A 22,695-nucleotide genomic window follows, 5' to 3' on the forward strand; every position below is an offset into this window, starting at 1 on the left:
AGGCAACGGGGTTAAGTGGCTTGCCCAAGGCCACACAGCTAGGGAATTATTAAGTACCTGAGGCTGAATTTGAACTGGGGTACTCCTGACTCCAGGGCTGGTGCTCTATCCACTGCTCCACCTAGCCCCTTATTTGTTTATTTTTGACATTAATTTTTAAAATTTTGAATTCCAAGTTTTTTCCTTCCTTTCACCCCTTCCTCGAAAAGCAATATGATACCCAATATATGTATGAGGTCATACAATACATGTTTCTATATTAACCATGTTACAAAAAAGGCAAAAACAAAGAAAGTGAAAAACAACAAACTTTAATCTGCACTAAGAGCTCATTGGTTCTCTTTCTGAAAATGAATAGTATTTTTCATCAAGAGTCTTCTGGGATTATCTTGAATCATTGTAGTGATCAAAGTCAGGAGGACCTGAGTTCACCTGTAGTGTTAGTCCTATTTGCCTCCAATAAATAAGAAATTCATAGGAAAAAGACAATGTTGACCTGGGAAATAAGGAGAGCTAAATTTTTTAGTGAACACCTGGTACTGATCCAAGCAAGACATTTTGTCAGAGGATGAAATCATTTTAGAATACAAAGGATTATTGTTATGCCAAACTCAGGTCACAGCCAGCTTGTTGGACCTCATTTCTAGCAAACAGGGTCTCTCCAAAATACTTTGATGGTGGGGAATATTGCATATTTTGTGAGAAATTGTATGTTGGTTAGTTTTGCTGAATTGCTATTTTTCCCTTTCTTTTAAAAATCTTTGCACAAGGGATGGCTTGATGGGCAATGTGTGTACTGGGGGTGAGGGAGGGAAAGGATATTTTCAGAAGTTAATGTGATTGGAAAATAAAATCATCAAAAAATGCCAAAAATTCAAAATCATTGTTAACATTGACAAAGGTTGAAGGGTGGAAAAATTAGTGTGAAGAGAAAAAAATGGATGCAATAAGCCTTGAGTATTCTATCAAGAAGTTTGACTATGAGGAAAGCTATGATGTCAGGTTCAAGGGAAGGTAATTTTTAAAAAATAATTTTGGTTTATTCTAGATTACGTTTCCCTATAGTAGACACTTTTAATAAATGTTTGCTATTATTATTGCCAAAAAATTTGGGGAAACTAGACATGTTTATAGGTATTAGAGGAGGATCTATGAATACAAATAGATGAGAGAGAGAGAGAGAGAGAGAGAGAGAGAGAGAGAGAGAGAGAGAGAGAGAGAGAGAGAGATGGAAGGAAAAGATGAAGATGAGAATTTCAGGCATGGGGATTGCCAATAAAAATGCAGAAGAGGAGATGGTTTATGTGTGAGAAACAGTAAGGAGGGTAGTGCCATTAGATCCCTGAGTACAAAGAAGGTAGTAAATTGTAGGGAGACTAGAAAAGTAATAAGGGTCAAGTTTATAAAGCACTTTAAAAGTCAAACAAGGGATTTTATATTTCATCCCAGAAGTAATAGGTAGCCAATGGATTTTATTGAAAGGCAGTGGAAGGTAAGTTCTTTGCTTTAAGAGCTGAGCACAGAATGGATGAGAGTGCAGTGAAATGAGATGTCAGGGGACTATACAGAAGGCTATTACAAAAGTCCAGGCATGAGGAGATAAGGACATGCATCAGGTGGTGGCAGTGTCAGAGGAGGAAAGTAGACATATACATATTTATGTATATTTTTTATATATGTATATTTTTATGTATAAATATATATATATACATATACATATATTATGAAAGAAGATTTGATGGGATTTGGCAACTGATTGTATTTGGAAGAGTGAGAGAGCATGAGTGAATTATGGAGGATAACACTTCAGTTTTTGAACTTGAGTTACTAGGAGAATGACAATATTCTTAAGAGGACCAAGGAAATTAGGAAGAAGATGGATTTGGGAAAACAGAATGAGTTCAGTTTTGGACATATTGAGTTTAATGTGTCTATAGGATATTCAGTGTGGGAAATCCAATAAGTTGGAGAGGTTAAATAGATCTGAGAATCATCTGCATAGAGATCATATTAAATCTATGAGATCTGATGAAATCACCAAGTGAAATAGTATGGAGGGAGAAGAGCACTCATGGACATAGTCTTAAATGAATATGTCAAAGAACATTATAAAATTAATGTATTAACCTTTCTTGTATAATTCCAAATTGTTTTCTAGAAGACTGAATCAATTCAGTTTCATAAACAGTGAATCTTCTCACATCCCTTCCAACAACAAATTTTTCCAGAATTTATTATCTCAAATGAAAATTAAGTTAAAAGGGGGGTGGGGTGGCGGCTAGGTGGCACAGTGGATAAAGCCCTGGAGTCAGGAGGACCTGAGTTCATATCCGGCCTCAGACACTTAATAATTACCTAGCTGTGTGGCCTTGGGCAAGCCACTTAACCCCATCTGCCTTGCAAAAACCTTAAAAAAAAAGAGAGGGGAGAGGGAAAAAATTCACAATTAAAATTTATAGATTAAATATCATAAAGAGTAGTTACAGGGAGAAAGAGAAATAGTATAAGAATTGTCTGGCAATTCACAGGAGACAAAAAAATCCAACAATGGAGGCAGTTGATAAAATTCAAAATTTCTATCTAATCATTAAAAAGTATGCATAACAAGCCAGGTAAACTAATGTTCCTAGCTCAAAGAGGCAAATTTGTTTCCACAGGTATCACTGAGCTTTTGTGGAAAGGGGTCCGTGTCTAGGATATGGTCCTAGAAGATAAATTTGTTCTAGCTTCAGCTGATGAGAGCACAATGAAATAGTATTGAAGGAGAAGAAATGAGATTGAATGAATTACTTGAGCAAGTATAGGGGTTGGTTGTGGTAAGGAGTAAGACCATCTCACCATGTGAGATAGGGTGAAGGAGGAGAAAGTGGAAGAAGGCATCTGATAGAAGATGAGGAAGAGGGGAGGAGTTCATAGCAAATGATCTCAATTTTTCTGCAAAAATGGGACAATATTCTCAGCTGAAAGATTGGGTGGGGAGGAAAAACCATGAAAAGTGTGAGGGGGTATGAAAAAGTCTGAAAGAGCTGCTTAGGAGATAGAGATATTTAGTAGGATTGCCTAGCAACATTGGGAGCCTAATTAAAGTTATGAAATAAATTTGTAGTAGACCCAGTCAGAACAATTGTGAGATTTTTCTCCACCTTTTTGCAAAGGCTGCAATTAGTGAGAGTGATCTAAGACTGAGAATTGGTTGGCATAATTGGTGATAATGGGGCTAGGAATTCAAAAGAGAAGAATAGTGTAAGTTGAATTGTTTCACCAAGAAATCAAAATGGAGAGGAGAGAGTAGCTATTGCAGGGGGATGACCTGGGAAAGAAGTGAGAAGACTGAAAGTCACAGTAATGAGGAATAGTAAAGGAAGGCAGAGGCAGAGGCAAAAATCTAACAGATTATGGTTAGATGGGGAATATTAGAATTCTTGAACATGGAGATAATACATTTGTGGGAGATGGCAAGTTCATATTTGGTATGAGTGAGGTGGGGTGAAGGAGTAATTCATGGGAGTTGAGTAGTTTAAGGAACTGAGTGGGTGGATTTTTGAGGAAAAATCAGTAAGTATAGTGATATCCCTTAGTATAAGAGAGGAATTAGGGAGGAGAGAAAAATGTAAGCCAAATAGTTTACTCATTGAGGAAGAAGAGTGACCAAAGGGTCTGTAGATAACAGCTACAATAATGTTGATTTGTGATAAATATGAATAGTATGAACTTCAAAGGAGGAGAGGTTACTGAGTAATGGAGAAAGAGGTGAAACCTGGAAGTGGCTATAGGGACTATGAAGCATTCCAACTTCCCTACCTTGACCAGTAGCACAAGGAGAATGAGGAAGTAAAATTTAGTAAATGTAAGGGTGAAAATAGAAAAATTTTAAGAGGAAGGATAGTTTCTTGTCTATGGAACAGGAATTCCAGAGAGTACAGTGGGAAGATTGGGTGGAATTTGGTTGAAACTCCCTATAGAAATGATGAATCAAGTGGTAGCAGGAATAGGTTTTGGATGGTCACTGAGATAGGAAGAGTGTGACCAGAGAGAATGTTCTTCAGTGAGTGGAGAGTGGCATTGTTCTATCTTCAAAGAACAGTTGAAGGAAGAGGTCTGAAGTCAATGGAAGGATTGCTCTTCTTTGTACTGGAGATTCTTCACATTCCACTTGAGAGACTGGCCTGGAAGAGGAAGGGGAAGATACCTTGTGCTGCTACAGATGGGAAGTCTGAGAAGCCACTTACCTCCTATGTGCCTCAGTGTCCTTAAGGATCATAATAGTGCCTCCCTCCCAGGGTGGCTGTGAGGATTAATGAGATAATATTTATAAAGCACTCAGCAAAGTACATGAAATATAGTAGATGTTTAATAAATGACTTGTTTCTTTCCAATTAGAAGTGGAATAGGCTGCCTCAGGATTTCTCTTACTAGTTATCTTTGATCAAAGAGTGGATTAACCCCTGAAGATATTGAGAAGATTCTCAGCTAAATAGGGGATGGGTTAGATGAATGAGATCATAGATCCATTTGAGTATTTTGGAGAACAGGTAATGGAGGTTGGGCATTTCATAGGGGAACCATATTCAAAATACTTTAAAATCCCTTTCATCTCTGATATTAGAGAACCAGGACCTCAGAAAGCAAACCAGGGTTACTCATACCCTCCTGGCCACTGGTGAAAAAACATTGCCTTAAAGAATGCTAAGATGTTAATTAGTATCAAACTATATCAATTAGGAAGCAATAACAGTGTTAATGAGCCAAAGGGAGTACAACACATTCAAAATGTCCTCAAATTAACAATTAATCCCTTGGGATACTTCATTCATAATTGCTCGGGGTTACCATCCTAGAGGTTAAATAGCAGCAGGATTCAGTTCTTGGTCCCCAGGACAGCTCCCTTATGAGAGACCAACTTGGAAAAAATTTGAGGAAAAATGTCTTCCCAGGAGCTGTCACATCTTATAAAGATTACTTGGCCAAATTTTTGATTAGAGTGTGAATTTTCGAAAGCCACTATTTGACTAGACTGTCCTATTAAAAAGGACATACTCTGCTGAATGGGAAAAAAACTGGGTGACTATTAAATGGAAAGACTGACTCAATTTGACACATACTAGAAGCCTTCTTATGATATATTTTCTTATTCCCTACTTATGTGTGTCATCAAGCATGCTGATAATAGCTGTTGACCATTTAATACCTCTAATAAGAAAAAATAGTCTTTAGCAAGGGCATGGTAAAAATGAATAAATAGCTAGATTTTAAATTCCTAGTTTTTTCTCTCTCCCCAAAAAATACACTTCATTAGGAGATATATTGGATTAGATATTCCCTAAAGTCTAACAGATTTATAATTCTATTATTCTTTAATACCTAAAAATAATCCAAGTATTCCAAAGTCATGTTAAATTCAAACTTAGTTGTACACACTGAGTGTGACTCAGTGAGGATATTCCCTCCAATGGGAATTGCAATCCATCCATGCTTTCCCTGTCCTATAGGGACTCTTGTTAATACAACCCTGCAAATCTTCCACAGGTAGACAACCAAGACATGCTAGTATCTTTTGTTTTTCCTTTCTAGACTTCGATATTTTGATATTATATGGGCACCAATACAATCTGTAGCCCATCCATCTATGATCTCTATTGTTGTATAATTAGAATAGTCTCATTTCCTAATAGCACACATCTTCAACAAGATCTTTTCTTGTTTCCTTTTAAAATGCAATGCATTTTTTACAGATTTTTTTTGTTTTCTGTTTCATTTCTGAAGGAATATGTCTCCTCTGGCTTACTCAGAGAACCATCCCTTGCAACAAGATATTCAAATAGTTGTGTGTTGGGGGAAGGAGGCTTCAACAAAAAACAAACAACATAACCATTTTTGGCAGTATATGTAATACTGCATGCTTATAATTCTCCAAGATGGCATGTTTTGTGCTTCTGTTTACACATAATTTATTATTGCTTACATGCTGAAATATATGTACATTCACCATATATCCCTCTCTCTCTCTCTCTCTCTTTCTCTCTAGTGCTCTTTAGATGACCTTCAATTTTCATTCCTTAGACACTGATATTCTAGGACTCCTAGCTATGAGGTATCACTGAAAAATGGTTGGTCTTCTGATTCCATTCCAATGGTCCTTCCAAAGACCACTCAAAATATAATGCCTTCTTCAGAGAAAACATTATATTATTATTATTGTTATTACATAATTATATGTATTATTATTATTACATAATCTCTCAACTATAATTCAGATCTCTATTTTATTATGCATACAGTGTGGTGGGAGTAGAGCCAATATGCAAGTTGTTTGAGTTCTCCCCAGTTTCCCCAGGAAACAATGTTAAATCAAAACTCTAAAAGAATTCTGGAGTATCAGAATTCACAAAAATGGAGTGAAACAATTTTCCAGCCAAAAATAACTTAAAAGAACTTCAGGAAAGGTCTGACTCATTTGGCTAAAAGGAAGCACAGTCCCAGGAAGCACAGGCAGTTTCCAAGCAAGCGAATGGAAGGCTTTTAGCCACAACACTGATCAGCAACTGAGGTCCTGTGGTTCTGGTTCAGCTGGCCAATGTCATGGTGGACCAACTGTGAGGCCTCCTGCCCCAGCACAGCAGGCAAACAGCCAGCCCCAGAACCCAAGGTACAGCAAGCCAATGAGAGCAGGCCACCCTAGTGTAGAGGCCAAGGCATCAGTCCCAGAGGCCCCAGCACAAGAAAGCCAGTGATCAGACCCTAGTGCCTCAGTTCAAGAAGCTTGGGACAATACCCCCTGTTTCCCAGGAGCAAAATATGCAAAAAAACCCTTAAAATATGGGGGGGAAAGAGTCATGATCATAGAAAGTTACTATCATGACAGGGAAAATCAAAACACAAACTCAGAATGGGACAACAATGTTGAAATGACTATATGAGAAGTCTCAAAGGGGAATATGAACTGATCTCAAGTCCAAAAAGTCCTCTTGGAAGAAATAAAAAACGATTTTAAAAATCATGTAAGAGGGGTAGAAGAAAAGCTGGGAAAAGAAATGAGTTATGCAAGAGCATTATGAAAAAAAAGAATCACCAACTTGGAAAAGGAAGTACAAAAATTGACTGAAGCCCCTTAAAAAAATAGAACTGGCCATATGAGGGGGAAAAAATCCAACTTTTTAAAAAGAATTAGCCAAATAGAAAAAAACAACTGAAGAAAATAATTCCTTAAAAAGTACAATTGGGGGGCAGCTAGGTGGCATAGTGGATAAAGCACCGGCCTTGGAGTCAGGAGTACCTGGGTTCAAATCCGGTCTCAGACACTTAATAATTACCTAGCTGGGTGGCCTTGGGCAAGCCACTTAACCCCATTTGCCTTGCAAAAATCTAAAAAAAAAAGTACAATTGGGAAAGTGGAAGTTAATGACTTTATGAGACATCAAGAATCAATCAAACAAAATCAAGAGAATAAAAACAATAGAAGAAAATATTTTTAAAAAACACCTCATTAAAAAAACTGACTTGGAAAATGGATCCAGAAGAGGTAATTTAAGAATTATTTGACTACCTGAAAGTTATGATCAAAACAGAGCTTGGACAACATCTTTCAAGAAATTATCAAGGAAAAATGACCTGATATTCTAGAACCAGAAGAACTAGAACCAGTCACTGAAATAATTCACTAATCACCTGAAAGAGATCCCCAAAATGAAAACACCAAGGAATAGTCAAATTCCATACTACAGGCAGTCAGAAGAAAGCAATTCAAATATCAAGGAGTCTCAGTCAGAACTTAGCAGCCTCGACTTTAAAGGACTGAAGGACTTGAAATATGATATTCTGTAAGGCAAAAGAGCTTGGTTTACAACTCAGAGTCAATTTAACAGCAAAACTGAGCATAAACTTTTAGGGGTAAAGATGGACATTCATTGGAACAGGGGATTTTCAAACTTTCCTGATGAAAAGATCTGAGCTGAGTATAATTCATTGTCTATTTGCATTGTCTTGATAAAATGTCAATAGATCAACTGTGTGAAGAATCCATCCAAATGATTTTGAAAAAGAAAGACATTTCATTTTGAACTCAATGATGCAAGTTGCTAAGCAGTTCTACAGACAGAAATCCTACAATCTCTGTAATTGTAGCTCTGCTTTTAAAAAAGAAAGAAAAATGGGAAGCATATAATTATATACGGGTCTTCTGATCTTAAATCTTTATTTTTTGTGATATAAAGTTGATCTGGGGTTCAACTAGCAATAATACCAATTGAGCACAAACTCCAGACCTTTCCAAACTTGAAAGATCAATATGAGGGGCAGCTAGGTGGCGCAGTGGATAGAGCACCGGCCCTGGAGTCAGGAGTACTTGAGTTCAAATCTGGCCTCAGACACTTAATAAGGACCTAGCTGTGTGGCCTTGGGCAAGCCACTTAACCCCATTGCCTTGCAAAAAAACAGAAAATCTAAAGAAAAACTTAAAAAAAAAGAAAGACCAATATGGGCCTATCGATGGACTGTATCTGTTGGCCAATAACTAATCCTAAATGCATCAAAGTTTGGTTAAAAAATGATGACTTTTTTAGTTATAACAACTCTTGAGGACCATTTACTAAGTTGAAATAGCCACACAATTAAGTGGAATGTTCACACTAATTAAATCATGTATCTTTGAATGATTGAAGTATATATTAGTAATATATTAGTTACAGGACAGTGGATTATCCTGGTAAGACATTTAAATGTGTTTTTTTTTGTTTTTTGCTTTCAAAGGACACTAGAACCAAATGAGTTATTGGATTTTTCTTTTGTTCAATAACCAAGGTTATTTACATTGATTGAAAAGGCTGTGTATATGACTGTCACTATGGAAAGATTGGAGGGGATGCACTGCTACAAATAATCTCCACTTCCAGATAACAAAAGTATTAATGCCATTCCCCAATAAGAATGTTTAAAAAACATAATGGAAAATAATTGACTGGTTGAATTCTTTCCTTCAGACAGAAGAGATGGGGACAGATAGAGTTTTCTTCTTTACAAATTGTTCTTAGTGTAGGCCTATACAGTACTATAGACTTTGAAAAGATAGAGATTTAGTTCTGATTGGCATAGTTTCATCAAATAATTTTTTAAAAACCCAAAAGAACCTTGATTTTATAGATCAGTAAGGAAACTTTTTTTATTTGGTTCTGTTTGAGGTTCAGCAAATTACAATAATTTGTTGTGCTTTTTGAGTAATAATTTGTTTCAAATCTCTATTTTTTAAAATTCACAAAATAATTAGAAAGATAACTAGTTATAAAATTAGTCAAAGAAACTCAAACATCCCAAAAAGAAAATTGGTGGAAATAAGTTTTCTGACTTGTGATATTCCCTTTAAGAATTAAAGCCTTGATGCTTAATTGCTATTTTAAAGTAAGTGATGTTCTTACTATAAGGGACAAAATATGGTCCTAAATTCACATCAAAATGATAACACTTTTTTCTTCATTTGAAATAAAATAAAAATTATTTTTAAACAAAATCATCAGGCTATTTTGAGACTAAAATGTGCCCCTCCTCTTAGCAAACACCAAATCCATATGCAAGTCAAACCAAATTAATAAAAGAAAAGAGTTCCATAATGAACCTTAATCCTATTAACAGAATTGTCAATCTTGGTTAGTCATTGAAAAAAATGTCTCACCCCCCACTGAGGAATATGATTTATTTACACCTGGTGTTTGTCTCTTCTATGTAGGGCATCATTTATTTGGAGTTTGCCATGAGCCTTCTCTGAATATCATTGAAAATGTATTGAATAAAAGAGTTGTCTTTAAAAGAATTTCATTTTGAAAATTTATATGTGTGTAGATATTTATGTGTACATATAATCACAAGAGTCTGATTTGAGAATTTAATTTTTGAATAACTTTTAGAACAGAGAAATGTCCACAGCTCACTCAAATCTTGGAGAACTGGACTTGTTTGTTATTCAATACAGTTCCTAATCCATGGTAGGCACTTAGTGAACACAGATCATCAGAATCTATTTTCTAATAATTCATAGCTCAAGCCATTGTGGAGATGGGGTCACTGAGTAACTGAGGGAGGAAAAGAATAGTAGTAGTAGTAGTAGTAGTAGTAGTAGTAGTAGTAGTAGTAGTAGTAGTAGTAGTAGTAGTAGCAGTAGCAGCAGCAATAAACTGCTAGCACTCTTCTCAAAACAAACAAAAATTTCTAAGGTATGGAATCCCTCTAAAACAAAGAATATATGTACCTGAGATAATTTGTTTTTGTAGTCCACCTCTCAAATCTCTTACCTGTAACTGTTATTTTGGTCCATACCTATGATTTGATAAGTTATAAAATTTCCACTGTAGCATCCAGTCTTGGTTGTTTAGAACACTAATAGGGTAAATGACTTGCCCACGGTCACATAGTGTCAGAGGAGGGACTTCAGGCTGACTTCAAGGTCATCCCTCTATCCATTACACAATAACTTTTCCCTTGACATATCCTGAAATGGAACACTTCTTATTTAATTTTTTGGTGAAAGGTTTTATTCTATTGTTTGTAGGGACTCTATTTTGTGCATATCAGTGTGTGTATATTTTGGATTGTACGTTCTGTGAGGATATAAACTATATTTGTCTACACCCTGCTCAACCTAACATCTAAGGTTTTTTTTTTAACCTTAATAGCAACATTCCCAACTGAGCATGTGATGAATATTTTTTTCTATTAATGATGAAGACAATTTTCATTAAGGTCATATCTCTATAATGACTAAATAACTAGCCAAAAACAAAAGCAAAGAAAAAAATCCATAATACAAGTTACTTGTCACCATGTTTACTGAGACAAGCTGGAGTTTTTTGACTGGTTTTAGATAATTATTTTGTAGACAACACTTTACTAATGTAGAAAATGAAGCGTGGTGAATGTAAGGTCTGCTGAAAGATTTGAAACCCGCAATGGACACCATCACTGGAACCGTGATGGAATGTGAGTTTAGAGTCACAGATCAAAATTTGTGCACAAACCAGTGACATGTTGAGAGATATGTGGAGTATCAAAGGCTGAAATTCACAGTGCAGGAACAAATAAATTGTCATGTTATTCTAGGAGAAAAACAACAGTGACAGTAAGTGACAGGAGGAAAAAAAATCCTTTAAAGAATAGGGTTCTTGGTGTTGGCTATAAAATATTGTCACTTCTAGGGTAAAGTGGAAAAATGAATGATAATTCCACAAAAGACACAAAAGAATGGTCAGCTATTAGCTCAATTAAATTTAATGCTGATGATAGAATTTGCAGATAGGTTCCCAAACACTAAAAATTAAGAATAGGAATTCATGACTCCAGGGTTGCTGGGTAAATAAATAGTTAACATAAATCAACCCACCATTACTTTAGGGGGAAAAAAAGATAGGAAGAGCCTAGCAGCCCCCTGATGTTGCTAGTCTTTCATTCATCCATCCATTGGTTTATTCAGACTTGGGATGTCCATCCCCTCTTGAACACTTCCTGCTGCTAGCACTGATGTTGGCTCATATCAGCTTGTAACCACTGTCATGTCTCATTTTAGGGATGTAATGAGGCATTAATGCTGATCTTTGATGTGTGAGCTGTGTCAAAATATCCTGGTTTCCCCAGGATTGGATTGGTCCACAACATCAGAAAAGTTGAACAACACAGCCATTGTTTGAGTTACCAACACTGTCCCCATCAGGAGAGCTGTTCAGTAGAAAAACAGGAAATGAGCCTGAGTGATGCCCACCATATATACTCTGCTTCTGTTCTTTTAATTACTTTAGTCTGGCTCTTTCTTTCAGGCTTAGTTCCATTTCCATGTTCTTATTTGTTGTATTCTTTATCCCATGGGTTCATTCAACAGAAAGTTCTAATTCAAAACTATATAGTAGAAGAAATGTTGGACTTGGAATCAGGACACTTGGGTTTGTATTTAGATAATAGCCCCTATTAGCTATGTGGCTGAGTAAATACCTCTACTTTTTTATGTTTTAGTTTCCTCATTTGAAAAGTGGGGAAAATACTCCTTCCCTTTCTTTGTAGACATTAAATAGGAGTAGCAAGAAAAAATAAGTTTTTTTCGAGATGCTCAATGCTATTAACTTTTTTCCAATTAAATTGTAAGATTGCGTTTTTGGATCCTTTTGTATTTACAGTGCTTAGCACGCTCCATGGCCCATTGTGATAGTTGATAAATGTATATCAATCCATTTTCCTGTAAAAAACTAATGATACTTTTTAAAGAAAGTTGAAAAAACAGGTTGCACAGTGGATAGAGCACCAGCCCTGGAGTCAAGAGGACCTGAGTTCAAATCGGACCTCAGTCACTTAATAATTACCTAGCTGGTAATTACCTAGCTGCCCAATTACCTTGGGCAAGTCACTTAACTCCATTGCCTTGCAAAAACCAATATATATACCTATATATATGCAATAAAATTAGAAAAATAATCTTGCCCTTTTGATCCAATAATTTATTTGCTGGCAATATTTCTTGAAGATATTAACAAAAGCAAAAACAGAGTTGTCTCAGATTCTCATAAACAGCATTATATGTAATTTCAAAAAGCTGAAAGTAACCTGCATGGCCAACAAGAGGATGCTTAGGCCAATCTTTGTACCTTAGGGTACTATAAAGAAATTTAAATCGACAAACAAACAAGCTATAAAGAAATATGAAAATGTGTTCATGAAATAATACAAAGTGATCAAAAGAGAGGTGGAAGAATGGAATATACATTAACTTAGCACAAAGGAAGAAAAGTGACTAACGATGAGTAGACAAAGAATGCTAATGGAAATCTAGAATGGCTGAAAAATTAGTTTGGGGGGGTAGCTCCCAGGACCTGGAGTAAGGAAGAATAACTTAAAAATTGTTATGACTCTTTCTGCATTGAACTTAATTTATGTATGAGGTTACTAAGAAAGCAAAGAAATTTTAGCTAGTTGTATTGATATTCAATGTTAAATTTTTATAAAATACTTCATTATAAAGAACAAATGAAAAGTTAATGTAGTATAGGTCTAGGAAAAATAGAACCTCCCAATCTTTTCTAGTAGCATTGTTGTGGTTACTTTAGATTAATTATGACAAACTATCAATGAAGTCAAGGACAGTGGTTACTACAGATTATGGCACAGTGTCAATGAAGTCAAGGACATGGATTTAATCCCAATGTGAGTCAGTCAGTTTCATTCCATTTCATGGGCACAGGTTAACCATGTCTTTTTGTCTATGGTTAGAGTGGGGAAAGGGGGAATAGAGGAAGGGAAGAGTTTGGATGACTCAAAACAATCTCTCACAATTATTAGTAAACCAATTTGAAGTATGAGCCTTACTATGGTAGATCAGCACCACCATTTTTGTTAATGAAACCTAGCAATCATGGAGCACTTTAAGGTCTGAAAAGCACTGCACATGTATTATCTCATTTGATTCCCATAACAATTATCCCCATTTTGCGGATGAGTAAACTGAGACTGACTATATTAAGGATCACCTAAGTCTTCCTGACTTCCTTAGAGTCTTCTTGACTCTATGATCCTCACCCTTATCCATCCATTCCAGTTCCTAGCTGGCATGGGAAAGGACTCCTTTGTATCATATAGGACTCAGTTGATCATATCTGGGAAGTTGGTCTTTGTTTTACTGCAATTCTTGGCACACACTGCCTTACTGTGAGAATGAAGCATCTTCATTCATGCTGACCATAGAAATTTGAGCCTATAAAAGGGAAGCAAAGATTACAAGCAGATGAGGGATATTTTGAAAGGATAGTGATTGAGTCTAATGGTGAGAAATTCACTGCCACTGGCAGAGATTTCTAAGCACCTAAAAAAGGTTTGGATCAAACTACTATCTCAGAGTCACAGGACCAGAGATTTCAACCTGGAAAGGACCTTTAAAGTTATCTAGTCCAATTCCTTCAGTTTACAGATAAAGAAAAGCAACCTAGAATGGTGATGTGATTTACCCAAGGTCACATAGGAAGGAACTGGTACAGTGGGTATATGGATTTGGGTCCTCTCACTACAAGTTCAACATTCTTTTCACATTGAGGAAAGCACCCTGGGATCTACAAAGTGCTATGTTTGATTACAGCACTAATGATAATAGAGTCAATTAGTTTAGTGGTAGAGCCCAGGATTTGGAGTAAGGAAGGCCAGAGTATGAATCCTGTCTCAGACACTTAACTGTGAGACCCTGGGCAAGTCATATTATGTATCTGTGTCTTATTTTCTCACCTATAAAGTGCTGATAATAGTAGTACTTACCTTACAGAATTGTGAGAATCAAATGAGTTAACATGAGTAAAATATTTTGCAACCTTTAATATGCTACTTAAATTGTTAGTTAACACTATCATCATCATCATCATCATCATCATCATCATCATCATCATCATCATGTAATGGGATTCTACCCACCCTACTTCACAAGGATGATGTGTATCTAACATCAACACCCAGTAGTCCACCCTACTGCTGGAGGAAGTCACAAAGCAGAGCTAACTGAGTTCAAAGCAAATCCATGATTTTTTACATCACCTGTGCTCCCTCAACATTGCACAGTAATTCTTTTGTCCATATCTAATTGAGACCTCTGGATACTTTTTGCCATGGCACTTCTGAACCTTCTCTCCTTTCTCCTCATGCTTCTAGTTCTACTCTCCCTCATTTCTCTTAGCAGATTTTATTCCTCTTCATTACTGAGGAGATTGAAGCCATCCATTTCCAGAGGGAAAACTATGCACTCTGAATACAGAGCAAAGCATACTATGTTCACTTTTTAAAACTTTTATGTTTTTACTTTATTATGTGTGGCTCCTCCTCCCACTTAGTTCCAATTTCTCTTTCACAACAGGACTGATATGGACATATATTAAACATAATCATACATGTGCAACTTTTATCAGATTGTTCACTACTATGGGAAGAGGCAGAGTAGGGAGGGTGGTAGAAAAATGTGGAACTCATAAACTCACAAATATGTGAGTGTTGAAAATCATCTTTGTATGTAATTTGAAAAATAAAATAAAATTTTTAAAAAAGGTGAAACCTGCCATAAAATAATTTCTTATGATACAATAATGTTTCATTATATTCATTTACCCTAATTTGTCAAGGCATTCCAAATTGAATGGAGATTCACATTGTTTCTAGCATTTACTACTATAAACAGTGTTTTCCCCACCTAATTCAAGCAAATTTCCTGAATCATTGAGTTAATTTTCAGCTCTACCAAGAATGCAATTATGTTCCTGATATCCTACAGACCCTTCCACACTGCTTTTTTAAAAAAATATTCTTTGTCAATTTAATTGGGGTGAGATGAAACCTTAGAGTTGTTTTAATTTGTATTATTAGTAATTTTTCATGTGGTTATTCATTTTAATAACTTTAGTAAGAATTAATTTTTATTTATTCTATTAAAAACTATCCATTCATGTGCTTTGCCTATTATCAGGGAAGACTTTTCAGTTTATGTATTTGGATCAACAATGAATTTTTCATTGCCAGCTTTAATTAATTTTTTCTCAATTTTCATCCACATAATTCTTTCTATAGGTAAACCACTACCTCTTTTGGGTCCTTTCTCTTCCCTTGGTTTCTGTGCTATTGCTCTCTCCTGGTTTTCCTCCTGATTATTTTGTCATTTCTCAGACACCTTCATGGGTTCTTCCTCTTGTCCAGTGGGTGTGTATCATATGGAGCTCTTTTCTTTAATTCTTTCTACACTCTCTTTCAGTATCCTCATCAACTTTCGTGTATTCAGTTACTACATTTTCAGAAGATTTACAGTTCCAATCTCTCCCTTAAGTTCCCCTGGACTTTTTGTCATTGTCTTCTCCTCACCTGGAATTTCACCCAATGGAATTGATTTCTAAAGAACCCTTACTTCTTCGTAACTCCCCCGCCCTAGCTAATTCACTCAATTTTGGAAGTCAAATTGAGCTGCCTTATTAATGAGTGAGTAAGCACAAATTTGACTAACCCGTTAACTAGTCAGTCCCAAACAAACTTCACCACCCTCCTAGACATTTACCCCAGACACCTTACCAACTGCTTGTGCCTTTCGCTGCCTTCCCCTGGCTTCTTCTTCCTTTGGTAACAATAATTAAATCAATTCTTTCATTGCTTCAGCAAATCTATTGCCTTCTGGTTGCTTCCATTAACCATTATTTATATGCAGAAATAAAGTTACATGTGGTCTCCCACTATTAGGATGTAAGGTTCTCAAGGGCACAGTTTTTAATTTGTATTTCTGAACTTGGAATAGTGGGTACATAGTAAATACTTAATACAGGTTAATGAACTAGTAGGAGAGTCAATAGAAAGAGCAAAGAAGACATACATTTTTTAAAAATGGAAGATTGGCTAAGAACCTGAGTTGGGCTATTGTGAAAATCAGCCAATTATCATCAAAACAAGAGTTTGATGAAGAACTAATTTATCTTTTAAGCATTTAGAGAGTGAAAATAACCTGAACCCAGCTTATAATATTTGTTATGACATTCTTGTTATTCCATATTTCTCTTTTCCCAAGGCAGATTTAATTTAATTTCATTGTCTTAGAGTTTGCTTGTTCCACAGAGTTCCTCTGGGGAATAAGTCCTCTGAATTCCTTTCCCATCTTCTACCTCTATCCCTCCCAAATAAATAAATGTTCAACTGCTTAATGACCATTTCCACCTGGTTTTCCCCTTGAGGACTCATCAAACTCCAAATATATCCCATCTTCACCCTGGTTAGCTTACCTGTGACAAACCTCTTCCAACTCTATTACATTCTCTAATCGGTCACTAAAGTGAATTTCCTAAGACAGAGATTTAGTCATATAACTCCCTATGACTCAATAAACTCTAGTGACTCCCTCTCACCTCCAAGATCAAATATAAAATCTTTTGCTCATTTTTCAAAGTCCTTCATAGTCTAGTACTCAGTCATTCCAGTTTACTTACTTCCCTACCTCATCTCTTCTTATCTTTCTTACCTTACCAGCATACCACCCTGTCCCCATGAACTCTAGGATTCATTACCACCAACCCCTTTGCTCTTCCTCTAATGAAATACTCCAATTCCTAACTTCAGGAATTTTCACTTCCTGTGCATGTGATATAGGGAATGCTATTAATCTTCATGTTTCTCCTTCTTCACACCTCCTGATTTCTTTCAAGTTTCACTTAAAATCCACCTTTTACAGGAAGCCTTTCCTGATCTCTCAATTTTAGAACCTTCCCTCTGCTGATAATTTCCTATTGGTTCTGTATATATGTGTCTTGTTTGTATGGCATTGTTTTCCTCATATCTCCTCCATCTGATTGTGATCTTTTGTAGAGCAGGAACTATCTTTTGCCTTTCTTTGTATCTATTCCCAATGTTTAGCACGATGCTAGATCCATTAATAAATTTTATTGACTGACTGACTGTTTATGTCTTCCCCTTCCCCTAAATTCTCCATCTTTTTTTGATGTCCATATAATTGTCTTAATCACTCAAGCTCAACATTTTAGGCTCATCTATGATTCCTTCCTCTCCTTCACCTCCCTCATCTGACCATATGTCAAATCCCATTGGTTTGACCTCTATTCCATATTTCACATTAATAGCAATCTTTAAAAAACATTCTTAGGTGAATAACTTTACCTCTTAGACCCTCAGTTGCTTCATCTATGGAAATAGGGATGAGGAAATGAACTAGGTGTTTTCTAAGGCACCTCACTATTCTAAGGCTTATGTCAACAAACTGATGAGATTAGTGGGGGAAGAGGTTTAAACTAAATTTCTAAATTTATTTAAGGAAAAATAGGGGCCCTAAAGTTCTGTCTCCCAGGAAAAAAAGTACAAATCAATGAACTAACAAGCACTTATAAAACATCTTCTATATATCAGGAATCATTACTGAACCAGAAGAAACACAGAGTTCATTTGAAGTCTTTGAAGAGACTCAGTTATCATTGGTCATCATCCTTGGCACTACAGACATAGATAGGAGGCATGATCTTGGAATCTGTACTGCTTTTTTGAGTAATATCCTATTGTTGCCAGTTTCAGAAAAAACAACATGAGCCCTTTTTCCAATTGCTTTTTAATTTTTTTTTTACTTTGGGTTAAAAACATCTCAATTTTGAGAGAACATAGGGAAGAAATATGTCCGGTGTACACTTGGGATATAAAACACATCAGCAAAAAAGCATCTTTTTTGCTCTACTCCATGAAAAAAAAATGCCCAAAGTCTCATGAGTTAGTGAGAGAGCCTCTAGCAAGAGTAATAAAGACATAAATACATTTTTTAAATGGAAGATTGGCAAGAAGCCTGGGTTGGGCTATTGTGAGGATTAGCCAATTAATCCTCACAACAGTTTTATGAAGAACTAATTAAATCTTTTAAGCATTAGAGGGTCAAAAAAGCTTGGCCAGGGCCAGAGCAACATTTGTTGTGACACTGTTATTATTCCATGTCTCTCTTTTCCCAAGACAGATTTCATTTAATTTAATTTCATTGTCTTAGGATTTAATTGTTTCTCAGAGCTCCTTTGGGAAAAGAGCCTTCTGAACTCCTTTTCCATCATCCACCTTTCTCCTTTCCAAAGTAGTTGTTCTTACCCTTGTGATAGGAAATCTTGCTCCAGTATTTTTCTGGAGTCACTCTTTTTGGATCTGCATGCTTAGCCAAGCAAGACAGATAAAATTGCCTAGGAGAAGCATGTGGATGATCTTCTCCATATTCCCCTGAAAAGATCTACTGTTTGTTCAAAGCTTCCTAGAATTTCAAATTTGAAGAAATATTGTTTTCAGTTGTTTTTCAATCACGTTCAGCTCTTTATGATTTCATTTGGGATTTTCTTGTCAAAAATACTAGATTGGTTTGCTGTTTCCTTCTCCAAATCATTTTTATTTATTAAGAAATTGAGGCAAACTGAGTTAAATGACTTGCCCAGTATTACACAGCTAGTAAATGTTTGAGGCCAGATTTGAATTCTGGAATTTCTGACTCCAGGCCCAGAATTCTATCCATTGTACTGCTTGGATGCCCTTAGGGGCATTAGAGATCAAGTAATTTAACCCCTTCATTTTACAGAGGGTGTAAAACTCAGAACTATAGAAATGAAGTGACTTACTCAAAGCAAAACAAGTAGTTCTTAGAAGAACAAGGATATGAACCTTGATCTTCTGACTCCAAATGTCATTTTTATGGTCATAGAATAAAAATAAGGGATGGTATCTATATAATGCTTTAAATTTTGCCAAGAACTTAACATAGATTCTCCCATCTGAGAGAAGTGCTTCAGGTATTATCATAATCATTTTACAGATGAGAAAACTGAGGCAAACAGGATTAAGTGACTGACCCAGGAACCCACAGCTAGTAAGTGTGTTCAAGGTCAGATTTGAACTCAGGAATATGTCTTCCTGACACCAGGCCTGACACTTTATCCACTGTGACACCTAATTGCCCATGACACTATCTAGCTTGCTATAAGCTTATCTCCTCCTCCCCCCAAAGTCCAGTAAATCAATCATGACCCATTTTTTCCCAAGACCACAACAATTTGACTGATAGCTTGAAGTATTTCTTTAAAGAGAATTATAGCATCTCAGAATTGGAAATGATCTCAGGGGCCATGTAATCCAACTAAGACAAGACTGAGAATTTTTTCTACAATATGCCAAAAACCAGCCATCCAGCCTCCCTTCAAAGACCCCTCTAATGTAGCAATTCATCCTAGTTTCAGATAGCTTTCATTCTTGGTATGCCTTTCCTGATATCAATCATGTCTCTTTAAAGCTTCCATCTATTTTTCCAATTCGGTCCTATAGGGCCAAGGAGAATAAGACTAATCCCTTTTCTATGTGACAGCCCTTTAAATACTTCAAGACAGCTCTCCTGCCACCTGGCTAAATCTTTGCCAAGCTTACTCTCACCAGCTGCTTCAACTGGTCATCGTACAGCATGATGTAAAGTAGGGGTGTCAAACTCAAACAGAAATGGGAGTTACTACTAAATCATATACAAGGATCCTAGAGAGCTAATATTGACTTTGAAAAACTACAAATTAATATTATCTATGTTCTATTGTGTTTTTACTTATTTTTCTAAATATTTCTTAATTGCATTTCACTCTGATTCAGGCTGCATTTAGAGCTGTTGTGGTCACATTGTGTCTATGGGTGATGTGTTTGATACCTTTATTCTGGAAAACTTTTACCATTAATCCACCTTTAAACTAGTTTCCCCAGCTGTGGTTATTAATAGTATCTACCTCACAGAATTGTCAAGAAAGTTAAATGAGATAAAATACTATAAATAAAATAAAGGAATAGAAAATAGGATTATATAAATGTGAACTATTATTATCAATCTCCTTTCAAAAATGTAGTTTTTTAGAACTAGACACAATATAGCACACATGGTCTGGTAAGGGTTGAGAATGGGTGAAACAATCACCTCTCTTTTTTTAGACACTATGATCATGTTAGAGATACCTAATATTCATTGCCTGCAAAGAAAAAAAATTACTCTGTCAAAGCTTCTTTATCTTCATAGGACTCTTAGAGCTGGTACTAAACAAATTGGGAAGTTGGCAGACTGGTGATACTCAGTCTCCCTTTTCTCTCTGTCCCTTCCCCTCCTCCTCACTCTGTTTCATCTCTGGTTTTTTTTCTGTTCCTTCCTCACCATCTAACTTAAGACACTTAATACCATTTTTTCATGAAAATCTACCTTTAGCAAGTTATTATAGTATCATTAACAACCTAGTGTGAATTAAAGGCAATGAAATTAACTCTCCTAAAGAAATCTTCATATTAAGCCTTAGATTTCCAATTGCAGAATGAAAGGCAATATCCCTTATTAAAGGAATTTCAACAGTTGGGATCAGGCAGAAGTCTCTCTTGGAGAAAAATGTTCTTCTCAGGACTTAGGAATAAACCCATATAAACTTTCCATTCTAACTATATGCTGTAGACTTCTATGTGTTGCTGTTGTGGAGTCGTTTCAGTTATGTCTGACTCTCTGTGATCCCATTTGGGTTTTTCTTGGCAAAGATGCTGTAAAGGTTTGCCATTTCCTTTTCCAGATCATTTAACAGATGAAAACTGAGGTAGATGGTATTAAATGACTTGTCCAGGATCACATAGTTACTAAGAGTCTGAGATCACATTGGAACTCAGGTCCTCCTGACTACAGGGTCACCTCTTTAGCCACTATACCATATAGCTGCCCTATCACATGTTAAGAGAACTCCAATATTATTAAATAAAAAAATTTTATAATAATATTAACTTGAAAAACTATTCTTTCTCCCTCTCTCCCATCACTTTGGGTATAAATGGGAAATTCTTCTTTTTGTAATATTCTGTTGCTTTACAGAGAGGCAGCATAGCATGGTGGCTACAGGGTCAGCCTTGATATCAGAAAAACCTGGGCTCAAGTCCTAACTCTGACACATATACAATTAATAGCAACTCACTTAATCTCTTAGTAGTCAGGTTCCTCTCTTAAGATTCTAAATTATAGGAAAGCTGTCATCTTACTTTTATGGAAAAAGTTTCCACAGCAGGAATTCCCTACAATAATGAAATCATAGATCACAGAAATAATAACAGATGGAGAGAAACAGAGAGACAGGCAGACAGACAGAAAAAGACAGTGACAGAGACAGAGAAAGGGAGAGGAGGGGGGGAGAGACAGAGATATATGGATGGATGGATGGATAGATAGATGGATATAGGCAGCAGGCAGAGATAGAGAGATAGACAGAAAGAAAAAAAAGAGACAGATGTGTTTTTATCCGGAATCATTTCTACATAGTTATATGTGAGATTTTGAGGCATATATAAAGAACAGTTTAATATCATTTAATAACTGAAGAACATATCTGGATAAATGTTAGGGCATTTCAAATTAGATTTACTGAAGATATATCAAATCCAAATGTTCAAAGCAGAAATTATCTGTTCCCTCTAAATATAATCCTATTTCAATTTTTGCAATTTATTTCTTTCAAGACCCCCATTATCTTTCTAGCAGCTCTGTTTTATACACTTTTTAATTTATTTATTATTTTTATTATTTATATATTATAGTACCATAATATTATATATTATTATTATTATTCGTTATTTTGTTATTTATTTTACACGCTTTTTTTCCTTCATCTAGAGTGAAATGGATGAGAACCAGATACAAATGGCAGGAGATGATGTTGATTTGCCTGAGGATCTTCGGAAAATGGTGGATGAAGATCAAGAAGAAGAGGAAGAAAAGGATTCCATCCTTGGACAGCTTCAGAATCTCCAGAACATGGATTTGGATACAATAAAAGAAAAGGCCCAAGCCACCTTCACTGAAATAAAACAAACAGCAGAACAAAAATGTTCTGTGATGTAAGAAAGATAGGAACTGGCCTAGCCTGGCAGATAAAGGGTCAATATTCAGCTGAGGGGGTGGGATAACTGTGGCATTTTTAAAAAAAAGGACGTGTATCTAAAATCGTAAGTAAAGTAAGAGAGACTGAGCAGTTAAAGCATGAGACCAATTTATAGCCCTATAGATAGTGTAGCTGATGCCCGAGGATATTATACTTTAAAGTAAAAAATTCCTACATTTGTAAGGTGAAGAAACCACCCTATTTAATTAAACAACTCTTTAGAATAATTAGTGAATCATAGGAAAATTCTGATTGAAATTCTGTCTCAAGT

At 35.9% G+C, this 22,695-nt stretch overlaps 1 protein-coding gene across 1 annotated transcript in view; it reads left to right on the top strand.

Moving 5' to 3' along the window:
• CPLX4 (complexin 4) overlaps nucleotides 1–22,384 on the top strand; it is a 38,546-nt gene extending 16,162 nt beyond the window's left edge. The window contains exon 3 of the mRNA XM_074207457.1: nucleotides 22,157–22,384. Coding sequence (XP_074063558.1) covers nucleotides 22,157–22,384 — 228 coding nt within the window. The remainder of the gene's footprint in view (nucleotides 1–22,156) is intronic.
• The last annotated feature ends 311 nt before the right edge of the window (nucleotides 22,385–22,695 follow it).

This window comes from Macrotis lagotis, chromosome X (assembly GCF_037893015.1).
Source record: "Macrotis lagotis isolate mMagLag1 chromosome X, bilby.v1.9.chrom.fasta, whole genome shotgun sequence".
NCBI lineage: Eukaryota > Metazoa > Chordata > Mammalia > Peramelemorphia > Peramelidae > Macrotis > Macrotis lagotis.